The sequence below is a fragment of the Girardinichthys multiradiatus genome, chromosome X, assembly GCF_021462225.1.
Source record: "Girardinichthys multiradiatus isolate DD_20200921_A chromosome X, DD_fGirMul_XY1, whole genome shotgun sequence".
Taxonomy (NCBI): Eukaryota; Metazoa; Chordata; class Actinopteri; order Cyprinodontiformes; family Goodeidae; genus Girardinichthys; species Girardinichthys multiradiatus.
The window spans coordinates 4792839-4805516 of record NC_061817.1 but is presented as its reverse complement, the minus strand read 5'-3'; the positions used below and the strand labels follow the sequence as shown (position 1 = coordinate 4805516).

The 12678-nt window shown below is 41.9% G+C and overlaps 1 protein-coding gene across 6 annotated transcripts in view; it reads right to left on the bottom strand.

The window, feature by feature from the left end:
* The window catches only part of LOC124862348 (histone deacetylase 5-like), a 290249-nt gene that overhangs the window by 91920 nt on the left and 185651 nt on the right, over positions 1-12678 (bottom strand). For 5 of the 6 annotated variants that reach the window (XR_007036907.1, XR_007036905.1, XR_007036906.1 and 2 more), the window contains exon 16: positions 4364-4478. Coding sequence is in view for 2 of the 6 variants with exons in the window: in XM_047356208.1 (XP_047212164.1) it covers positions 4364-4478 (115 nt within the window). In the remaining 4 variants the exon portion in view is untranslated. The remainder of the gene's footprint in view (positions 1-4363; positions 4479-12678) is intronic. The other variant, XM_047356209.1, reaches the window with a different exon arrangement.

Here is a 12678-nt window from a genome sequence, read left to right as displayed (position 1 = left end):
CTGACCATTTCTTAATAACCTTTGAGTTTAATTTGACCTAGTACTCTACGCCTGAAAGAAAATTTCATTATAGTAGATCATTATCAGACAATGCTGTAACAACCTTTAAAGAATCTGTTCCACTTTTAATTTCCTCATTATCACAGAAAAACACAGTGGAGGGCAATAATTTTGTTTCTTCCCTTTCACAAATTGATTCTCTTGTTTATAGTGTTACTTCATCATTGCGTGGTGCATTAGACAATGCAGCCCCCTTGAAAAAGAAGGTAATTATTCATAGGAGGCTGGCTTCCTGGTTTAATTCAGAGCTGCGTACTTTAAAGCACATTTTTAGAGAATTGGAGAGAAAATGTCGCTCTACACAACTAGAGGACTCCTAGTTAATCTGGAAAAATAGCCTACTGTTGCATAAAAAGACACTTCGCCAAGCCAAAACAGCTTATTTCTCATCATTAATAGAAGAGAACAAGAATAATCCTAGGTTTCTCTTTAGTACAGTTGCTAAACTTACACAGAGTCATAGCTCTGTTGAGCCATCCATCCCTTAGCTCTCAGCAGTCATGACTTTATGGGATTCTTCTTAAATAAAATTAATTCTATTAAAAATAAAATCATTGACATACTCCCGAAGATGATTACTTCATCCTCAGCAAGTGAGACAACATTGGAAGTAACTGTAGAACCTGATCTGTGTTTGGACTGTTCTGATCCTGTGGAGCTTCCTGAGTTATCAGAAATATTAGCTTCATCTAAACCTTCAACTTGTATGTTAGACCCAATCCCAACCAAATTACACTGCTCAAAAAAATAAAGGGAACACTCAAACAACATATCCTAGATCTGAAAGAATGAAATATTCTCATTGAATACTTTGTTCTGTACAAAGTTGAATGTGCTGACAACAAAATCCCACAAAAATCATCAATGGAAATCAAATTTATTAACCAATGGAGGCCTGGATTTTGAGTCACACACAAAAGTAAAGTGGAAAAACACACTACAGGCTGATCCAACTTTGATGTAATGTTCTTAAAACAAGTCAAAATGAGGCTCAGTATTGTGTGTGGCCTCCATGTGTCTGTATGACCTCCCTACAACGCCTGGGCATGCTCCTGATGAGACGGCGGATGGTCTCCTGAGGGATCTTCTTCCAGACTTGGGCTAAAGCATCCGCCAACTCCTGGACAGTCTGTGGTGCAACGTGACGTTGGTGGATGGAGCGAGACATGATGTCCCAGATGTGCTCAATCGGATTCAGGTCTGGGGAACAGCCAGTCCATAGCTTCAATGTCTTCATCTTGCAGGAACTGCTGACACACTCCAGCCACATGAGGTCTAGCAATGTCCTGCATTAGGAGGAACCCAGGGCCAACCGCACCAGCATATGGTCTCACAATGCTGAAGGATGTTGCAGGTAGCAGATCTCTCTCCACGGTGTCTCCAGACTCTGTCACGTCTGTCACATGTGCTCAGTGTGAACCTGCATTCATCTGTGAAGAGCACAGGGCGCCAGTGGCGAATTTGCCAATCCTGGTGTTCTCTGGTAAATGCCAAGCGTCCTGCACGGTGTTGGGCTGTGAGCACAACCCCCATTTGTGGACGTCGGGCCCTCATACAATCCTCATGGAGACGGTTTCTAACCGTTTGTGCAGACACATGCACATTTGTTGCCTGCTGGAGGTCATTTTGCAGGGCTCTGGCAGTGCTCCTCCTGTTCCTCCTTGCACAAAGGCGGAGGTAGCGGTCCTGCTGCTGGGTTGTTGCCCTCCTACGGCCTCCTCCACGTCTCCTGGTGTATTGGCCTGTCTCCTGGTAGTGCCTCCAGGCTCTGGACACTACGCTGACAGGCACATCAAACCTTCTTGCCACAGCTCGCATTGATGTGCAATCCTGGATTAGCTGCACTACCCGAGCCACTTGTGTGGGTTGTAGAGTCCTTCTCATGCTACCACGAGTGTGAAAGCACCACCAACATTCAAAAGTGACCAAAACATCAGCCAGAAAGCATAGCTACTGAGAAGTGGTCTGTGGTCCCCACCTGCAGAACCACTCCTTTATTGAGTGTGTCTTGTTAATCGCCAAAGATTTCCCCCTGTTGTCTATTCCATTTGCGCAACAGCATGTGAAATTGATTGTCAATCAGTGTTGCTTCCAAAGTGGACAGTTTGATTTCACAGAAGTGATTTACTTGGAGTTATAGTGTGTTGTTTAAGGGTTCCCTTTATTTTTTTGAGCAGTGTATTTAAGGAAGTGTTCCCTCTGATTACCAGCCCCATTTTAGATATGATTAATCTATCCTTAGTAAATAGATATGTACTACAAGCTTTTAAGGTAGCGGTAATTAAACCTTTACTTAAGAAACCTTCACTTGATCGAGATGACTTGAAAAATTACAGACCTATATCCAATCTTCCATTCTTATCTAAGATTCTTGAGAAAATAGTTGCTAATCAAATGTGTGAGCATTTACACAGCAATGACCTGTTTGAAGAGTTTCAGTCAGGCTTCAGAGCTCATCATAGCACTGAAACAGCTCTGCTGAAAGTCACTAATGATATTCTTATGCCCTCAGATAATGGACTTGTGTCTGTACTTGTTCTGTTAGATCTCAGTGCTGCATTTGATACAGTCGACCATAATATTCTCTTAGAAAGGCTGGAATATGCTGTAGAGATCAGGGGAACATCGCTAGGCTAGTTTAAATCTTATTTGTCTGACAGATTCCAGTTTGTTCATGTAAATGATAAATCATCTTTAAACTCCAGGGTTAATTGTGGAGTACCACAGGGTTTAGTACGTGGTCCAATTCTCTTTACTATATGTAAAGGGGTTGGACAATGAAATTGAAACACCTGGTTTTAGACCACAATAATTTATTAGTATGGTGTAGGGCCTCCTTTTGTAGCCAATACAGCGTCAATTCGTCTTGGGAATAACATATACAAGTCCTGCAGTGGTCAGAGGGATTTTAAGCCATTCTTCTTGCAGGATAGTGGCCAGGTCACTACGTGATACTGGTGGAGGAAAACGTTTCCTGACTCGCTCCTCCAAAACACCCCAAAGTGGCTCAATAATATTTAGATCTGGTGACTGTGCAGGCCATGGGAGATGTTCAACTTCACTTTCATGTTCATCAAACCAATCTTTCACCAGTCTTGCTGTGTGTATTGGTGCATTGTCATCCTGATACATGGCACCGCCTTCAGGATACAATGTTTGAACCACTGGATGCACATGGTCCTACACCTACATACACGGTGGCACAGTTGGTAGCACTGTTGCCTTGCAGCAAGAAGGTCCTGGGTTCAATTCCTGACCGGGGGTCTTTCTGCATGGAGTTTGCATGTTCTCCCCGTGCATGCGTGGGTTCTCACCAGGTACTCCGGCTTCCTCCCACAGTCCAAAGACATGCCTGTTAGGTTAATTGGTCACTCTAAATTGCCCTTAGGTGTATGAATGAGTGTGTGCATGGTTGTTTGTGTGTTGCCCTGCGATGGACTGGTGACCTGTCCAGGGTGTACCCTGCCTCTCGCCTATAGACTTCTGGAGATAAGCACCAGCCCCCCTGGTGACCCACTATGGAATAAGCGGTAGAAAATGACTGACTGACTGTCCAACCCCTGTACACTGGATTGTTATTTTCTGTTCAGCATATGATTTCATGGGCTTATGAATAATTGATCAGTGGTTAAAAAAAATTCTAGTATTAATTAAATGTTAAATAAAGATAAAAGAAAATATTTTTGTCTCTTGATTTAAAATGTTCGGACACCAAATTGTTTGGATGAGGGAGGATGTGGACCTCCTGCTATTTTAATTGGGGACCCCTGATCTAAACCATCCCATCATAGCTCTGGCTGTATGTTTTCTTGAAAGCTGCACCTTCAAGAGTTTGTTAGACAACTTTAATGTTAGGTCTTTTGTTAAAGAAAACATTATTATATAACAGAAACCTCTTTTTAAGGGAATCAGATCAGGCTGCACATTAGATTCAGTGTATTTTCACAGGCCTTAACAAAAAAGTTCTTTATGCTTGTCGTTAAAAGAACGGACTGTGCTAATCTAGTAAAAACTGCCAAATGGAATCATGTCAATGACAATACAAAAAGACACACAAAGTCAGTGTGGCTCAGTTTTAAGACATTTTCCATCTTTTTACATTTATACATAAAAGCAAACAGATCAGAACATCATTATTTATTATAAAAATTAACTGTGTCACCAGAAATAAGGCACTAAGCTCCCCGTTGCTAGGCAACAAGCCCGGAGGCTCACAGGAGGTGGACTGACACATGCCACACTTATCCAATCAAAAACCAGAGGTGCATTCCTAAAAATAAACACATATAAGCAGAAACCTGACCGGTGGTGAAGAGGTGTTTGATAGGACTGACAGCAGTCGCAGGGGACGACTTGGCTCTTCCCAGAGGTCTGTGGGCCAGGGAGGACGAAAACACACTCAGCTGCTGCAAGGACTGCTGGGAAAGAGAGGGAGAGATGATCTGAATCACAAATCAGTCCATTCATTGCAGAGGTGGAGGAGTGTGTGTGGGGCAGTGTAGGAGCTTAAAAAAAGAACACATTGCTTAACACCACACTTCATTCATAAAATTATGAGCTGTGCTGTTTAACATGCTGAAACTGATTGAGAAAAATTGCTGCCACGGTAGCTTGACTTGAACCCTTCACCAACAACCTCACACCACTGTGTGTGCGTGATTTTAAGGATTCGGTAAGCACTGCAGTCACACACACATACACACAAAGATGCGTGCACATATTCTGAAGTAGCTGTATATAGGCAGGTGCTGCTGTGCAGTGGGTGACATCATGCATGGGTGGACCTTCAACACTCAATTCAAGACATATAGACACAAAGACATATACACAGCAGTGAGTGCAGTGGTTAAGTCATCACATGATGTCAGTGCAGTGTCAACAATTGTGTGTGTGTGTGTTTGTGTGTGTGTGTGCGAATGAATTGCTTGGTTCAAGATGAAAAAGTTTGTTTGAAATATGTCATCTTTTATCAATGATCTGTAATACAGTGTAACTCTAAACATCTTCATAAAGTTAAAGAATTGCCTACCTTGGCCGTGAACTCTACAGTACCTTGCAGTATTCACAAACCACAAATTTCAATCCAACAACTCCAGTGAGTCAATACTTGGTAGAATTGCCTCCCTCTGCAATCTGTTGGGGTGTATCTCTACAAGATTTACACATCTAAAGAATTAAAAGGTTTGTTCATTCTTCTTTGCAAAATAGCTCAAGCTCAATCAGATTGGATGGAGAGTGTGTGTGACAGCAGTTTTCAGATCTTGCCACAGATTCTCTATTGGGATAACTGCCACTGATTCTCCAGCTTTATTTAGGTCTGTTCATTGGATCAGTGGAGCATTCTCATGAATTATTATTTGATCTAAACCATTCCACTGCAGCTCTGGTGTTAAGTTTTCAATTCAGTTCAATCAAATCATGCAGATCAAGTCAGGTACATACATTCTAATTAATCATAACTATTAAACAGTGCAGTCAGATTCAGTTTATTATTCAAATTGGTTAAAAGTCTTTTTGTCTAAGGAAACATAGCAGATTGCATCCAGTCAGTAACTTGCAGCATTCACTCCTCCTGGATGAGCATGTAGAGACAGTGGACAGTTGCTTGCATTGCCTTTGCAGCAATACCTCATACTGAGCATGCATGTAGCAACAGTGTAGAGGAAAACTTCCTTTTAACAGGAAGAAACCTCCAGCAGAACCGGGCTCAGTGTGAGCGGCCATCTGCCACGACTCCTGTTCCTGTTGTAAAATTAAACATCCACCCCAGTCTTAAGACCTTTGCAGCCTGTAACAGGGTTTCTTGCAGGATTGCTCTGTATTTAGCTCCAACCTTATTCACACACACAGCATTTTGCATGCAGGCCAAAAAGTACAATTTTGGTCTCATATGACCTGAGTGCCTTCTTCCATGTTTGCTCTTCCTTATATATTGCTTGTGGCAAACCGCACCACAAACAAGCTCTATTTATGCTGAATCTATACTAAAGTCCTTGGCTCTGATGCTGCTACCCCAGCAGATGATGACAGAAGAGATCACACTTTCCCCAACAGACTTATAAAAGATATGCAGCATCTTGCTGCAAACACCAAAGGACCTAAGCTTCCTCAAGAAGTACAGTCCGCTCTGTCCCTTCTTGTAGATAGCTTCACAGTTGCATCTCCACTGCAGTCTGTTGTCCAGGTGAACACCGAGGTATTTATACTCCTCCACCACCTCCACCTCTTCTCCCATGATGGAAATAGTGTTTGACTTATTCCTGTTTGTCTTAAAATCTACAATCATCTCCTTTGTTTTAGTCACGTTCAAAATGAGATGATTGTTTCCACTGTACTCAGCTTCTTCTCCATCTCTGATCCACCCCACAACTCCAGAATCATCAGAGTATTTCTGCAGATGACAGGAGTCTGTCTTGTACTGGAAGTCGGAGGTGTACAGAGTGAAGAGGAATGGTGAGAGTATCGTCCCCTGTGGTACTTACTACCTGGCTGCTTACTACCTCACAACCCTTCAGTCTCACAAACTGTGGTCTGTTTGTCAGGTAGTCTTTGATCCAGGAGATTGTTGAGGCCTCCACCTGAGTCTTCTAGACTTTCTGACAAAGTAAATCAGGTTGAATTGTGTCAAATGTTCTGGAAAAATCAAAGAACATGATCCTCACTGTGCTGCTCACTTGACTTCTTGAGACACACAGGTGGAAGGGGGAAGCAAAGGAAGCATCAGCTTCTTCTGATTTGGTTGAAGGCAAACATGTGGAAGCAGAAGGGTCCATGACTGAGGTGGAAGATAAAACATTTGAGGTGTGACAGAAAAGCTGTGGGTCCTGTGGGTAAAAGGAGGGTGGGATGTCTGTTTGGCTTTGAGCAGGAGAGGAGGATGCGAAGCTTGTTTCTGAACTGAACCTATTGACGAATGTGTTCAGTTCATTGGCTCTGTCCAGACATCCATCAGTCTGATCATCCTTCTGCATGAAGCCTGTGATCTTCATCCCTGACCACACATCTCTGATATTGTTTTGCTGGAGCTTGCTCTCCAGCTTCCTCTTGTACACCTTCTTGCTGTCTCTTATCTTGACTTTAAGTTGCTTCTGTAAACTCCTCAATAATTATCTTTCTCCCTCTCTGAAGGCTCTTTTTTGTTGTTAAGCAGGTCCTTCAGGTCACTGGTGATCCAAGGTTTGTTAATGGGGAAGCATCTCACAGTTCTGATGGGGATGGTGTTATCCACACAGAAGTTTATATAGTCGATTGTACAGTGCGTCCCAGTCTGTAGCCTCAAAGCAACCTTGCAGAGCTTCTTCAACTTCCTGTGACCATTTTCTCACAGTCCTCTTTATTACAGGTTGCCTCTGAACAAGGGGCTTATACTTTGAGCAGAGAAAAACAAAACTGTGACCTGATTTGCCTAGAGGAGGTCTTGCCATAGAGATGTATGAGTACTTGACATTTGCATAAAACAAATCAAACATTTTGTTTTCTCTGGTAGAGCAGCTGACAAACTGTTGAAATGTTGGAAGTGTAGCAGAGAGTGAAGCCTGGTTAAAATCACCAGAAATTGTCACAAATGCATTTGGGTGTTGTGTCTGTAACTTAGCAACAACTGAGCTAATGGCATTGCATGCAGTGTCAGCAACAGCTAACGGTGGAATGTAAACGTTTGCCAAAATAACACTGGTGAACTCTCTGGATAAATAATATGGACGAAAACTTACTGCTAACAGTTCAATATCTGGACTGCAGAGATGACACTTCACAGTTACATGTCCTGGATGACACCATCTATTGTTCACAAGTACTGCCAGTCCACCTCCTTTACATTTGCCGCTCCTCTTTAAATCTCTGGCTGCTCGTATGGTTAAAAAGCCCGGCAGAGAGACGCTGGAGTCGGGGATATGATCCTGCAACCATGTCTCAGTAAAACACATAATATTACATTCCCAGTACTCTGGCTGGGTCCTTTGTAGGGCTTGGAGTTCATCCAACTTGTTTCCCAACGATCTCACATTGCCCATCATAATCGACGGAAGAGATGGTTTGAACTTCCTCCTTCTCTCTTTTCTCTTAGCTCCTGCTCTGCATCCACGGCGTCTCCTTTTCAACTCATCAGGGATTTGGGGTTGTAGTTGAAGTATTATTTGAGCTTTTGAGATATTAATAAGCTGCTCCCGGTTGTAAGAAACAACCCCGTTGCCATGGCAATGCATCATAACAAATGTCCAAAAGTAGAAAAGTATTAGGAAAAATCCTCCCAGCTGCACAGCATCCGACACCGGATGCACCGGCATCTTCAATGCTAACACTGCACAGTTTCTATAGGGAGTAATTTTAAAACACAAAAACAGACATCAACTTCAGAATACTAACAAAATAACAAAATCACATTCAAGGTTTATCAATGTAAAAGCGCAATCAATGTAACAGATTTATTTTCCTTTATTTAAATAACACTGAGATGTGCTCTTACTCGTCATCTTCTGTTTATCCGGGAATGGGTCGCGGGGTCAGCAGTCTCAGCAGATACACACAGACACACACAGACTTCCCTCTCCCCAGACACCTCCTCCAGCTCTTCTGGGGGGAGCCCAAGGCGTTCCCATGCCAGCTGGGAGACAAAGTCCCTCCAGTGTGTCCTTGGCCTCTTCTTGGTGGGACGTGCCTGAAACACCTCCTGAGGGAAGCGCAAAGGGAGTATTCGAAACAAATGTTCGGCCACCTCAGCTGACTGCTCTCGATGTGGAGGAGAAGCGGCTCTACTCCAAGCCCCTCCTGGATGGCCAAGCTCCTCACCCTATCTTTAAGGGAGTTACCAGTCACACACCGAAGGAAGCTCATTTCAATCGGTTGTATCTGGGATTTCGCTCTTCTGGTCATGATTTCATGACCATAGGTGATGGTAGGACCATAGACCAACAAATAAATTGAGAGCTGAGCCGTAAGGCGAACCTCTCTCTTCACCACAATGGACCAGCAGTGTCTGCATTACTGTGGCAGGCACATCGATCGGTCTACATTGTCTCGCTCCATTCTCCCCACACTTGTTAACAAGACCCCAAAATACTTGTACTCCTCCACTTGAAACACTGGGATGTACTTTTTATTTAAACTGAAATTTGGTACCTAAATGTAATGTTTCTCTTTTTTAGTAAAAGTGGCAAATTCCTTCTTCGATTATTGATCTTTAACTCGTACAAACTACACTACAGACCAAACGTTTGGACACACCTTCTCATTCAAAGAGTTGTTTTTATTTTCGTGACTATGAATATTGTAGCTTCACACTGAAGGAATCAAAACTATGAATTAACACATGTGGAATTATATACTGAACAAAAAAGTGTGAAACAACTGAAAATATGTCTTATATTCTAGGTTCTTCAAAGTAGACACCTTTTGCTTTGATTACTGCTCCGCACACTCTTGGCATTCTGTTGATGAGCTTCAAGAGGTAGTCACCTGAAATGGTTTTCACTTCACAGGTGTGCCCTGTCAGGGGTGCCGTGTCAGCTGCTGGTGTTGGTCCACTGTGTTTTATCAAGGGCAGGGTCAATGCAGCTAGCTATCAGGAGATTTTGGAGCACTTCATGCTTCCATCTGCTGAAAAGCTTTATGGAGATGAAGATTTCATTTTTCAGCATGACCTGGCACCTGCTCACAGTGCCAAAACCACTGGTAAATGGTTTACTGACCATGGTATCACTGTGCTCAATTGGCCTGCCAACTCTCCTGACCTGAACCCCATAGAGAATCTGTGGGATATTGTGAAGAGAACGTTGAGAGACTCAAGACCCAACACTCTGGATGAGCTAAAGGCCGCTATCGAAGCATCCTGGGCCTCCATAAGACCTCAGCAGTGCCACAGGCTGATTGCCTCCATGCCACGCCGCATTGACGCAGTCATTTCTGCAAAAGGATTCCCGACCAAGTATTGAGTGCATAACTGTACATGATTATTTGAAGGTTGACGTTTTTTGTATTAAAAACACTTTTCTTTTATGAAATATGCTAATTTTGTGAGATAGGAATTTTGGGTTTTCATGAGCTGTATACCAAAATCATCCGTATTAAGACAATAAAAGACCTGAAATATTTCAGTTAGTGTGCAATGAATCTAAAATATATGAATGTTAAATTTTCATCATGACATTATGGAAAATAATGAACTTTATCACAATATGCTAATATTTTGAGAAGGACCTGTATTATGAACTTGGTTTAAGACTGACATGGCCCTTGAAATACCCCTCATCACTTTGATTTTGTCATTTTTCTTACTGAAAATAACGTTTTTATAATCATGAAGACCTTAGTTCCCATTTCTGTATTACAAATTTTGAAGTTAAATTGTTGAGATATAGAAGAACCCCATAGTTTATTCCTTTATTTTTCTCCATACTTTTCCAGACTCAAATTTCCAGATTTCTCAGTCCTTTTAGCCCATTTATAAACTATAAAGACAAAATTCACAATAGATTTAGGGCTGATTCTACAGGGCTTAGACATATATACGGAACATACAAAAACACACACGAATGGACGCAGGCATGGACAGAATGAAGAAAGGAAGGAAGGGAGGATGGAAGTAAGGACAGAAAGAAGGAAGGTAAAAAATTAGTTTAAAGGAAGGAAGAAGGTGGAAGAAAGAACAGATGCAGGCAAGCATTAAAGGAAGTAATTTACATTTTAAGCAAAAAATGAATAAAGATGATGGAAGGAATTGGGGTTAAAAGGAAGGAAAGATAAAAGGAATGAAGGAAGGAAAGAAAAAGACAATTAAGGTTTGATGGAAATAAAGAATTAAGATTTGAATAAAGAAAGGAATTAACACTATGATCAAACAATATTGATGCGCACCCATGCCTGGACATCCTTCACCAATCATTACTGGCTATATCTCAGTGATTGCACATCACATTTCTATTAAGTCTTGTTTCTCTGCACGAGGTCCTTTACAGATGTTTTTACAAGCCTATAAATCTCTCTTACCATTTCTGGAGGAACCTGCAACAACCATGGGCTAAGGCAGTTGTAATAGCCATAAAAGGTACAGATAATAAGTCAATAATTTATATAACAAATGTCAAAGGTTCTGTATTATTTAGTTCCTTTTATCTATGTAAAACTGGGTTAGAATGAGACACAATGCTCATTTAAAAAAACAAAACAATATTATTAAATTTCATTTAGGAAATGTATTTTACATTTATTAACGATATTGATGTTATTCACTATATTTTCCATTACCTTTGTAAAGCTAAAACTTGGGTAGAACAATTTCAAGCATTAAAACAATTCATCTAAATGAGCAAGGATGTTATTATAAAAAATAACCAACATTTGATGATATGCAAAAATCTTTTTAGGCTTTGGTCTATATTGTTTTTTTAAACTCTTTGCTTTGTACCAAATACAGGTCCTTCTCAAAATATTAGCATATTGTGATAAAGTTCATTATTTTCCATAATGTCATGATGAAAATTTAACATTCATATATTTTAGATTCATTGCACACTAACTGAAATATTTCAGGTCTTTTATTGTCTTAATACGGATGATTTTGGCATACAGCTCATGAAAACCTAAAATTCCTATCTCACAAAATTAGCATATCATTAAAGGGTCTCTAAACGAGCTATGAACCTAATCATCTGAATCAACGAGTTAATTCTAAACACCTGCAAAAGATTCCTGAGGCCTTTAAAACTCCCAGCCTGGTTCATCACTCAAAACCCCAATCATGGGTAAGACTGCCGACCTGACTGCTGTCCAGAAGGCCACTATTGACAACCTCAAGCAAGAGGGTAAGACACAGAAAGAAATTTCTGAACGAATAGGATGTTCCCAGAGTGCTGTATCAAGGCACCTCAGTGGGAAGTCTGTGGGAAGGAAAAAGTGTGGTAGAAAACGCTGCACAACGAGAAGAGGTGACCGGACCCTGAGGAAGATTGTGGAGAAGGGCCGATTCCAGACCTTGGGGGACCTGCGGAAGCAGTGGACTGAGTCTGGAGTAGAAACATCCAGAGCCACCGTGCACAGGCGTGTGCAGGAAATGGGCTACAGGTGCCGCATTCCCCAGACCTGGGCTACAGAGAAGCAGCACTGGACTGTTGCTCAGTGGTCCAAAGTACTTTTTTCGGATGAAAGCAAATTCTGCATGTCATTCGGAAATCAAGGTGCCAGAGTCTGGAGGAAGACTGGGGAGAAGGAAATGCCAAAATGCCAGAAGTCCAGTGTCAAGTACCCACAGTCAGTGATGGTCTGGGGTGCCGTGTCAGCTGCTGGTGTTGGTCCACTGTGTTTTATCAAGGGCAGGGTCAATGCAGCTAGCTATCAGGAGATTTTGGAGATTTTGGAGCACTTCATGCTTCCATCTGCTGAAAAGCTTTATGGAGATGAAGATTTCATTTTTCAGCACAACCTGGCACCTGCTCACAGTGCCAAAACCACTGATAAATGGTTTACTGACCATGGTATCACTGTGCTCAATTGGCCTGCTAACTCTCCTGACCTGAACCCCATAGAGAATCTGTGGGATATTGTGAAGAGAACGTTGAGAGACTCAAGACCCAACACTCTGGATGAGCTAAAGGCCACTATCGAAGCATCCTGGGCCTCCATAAG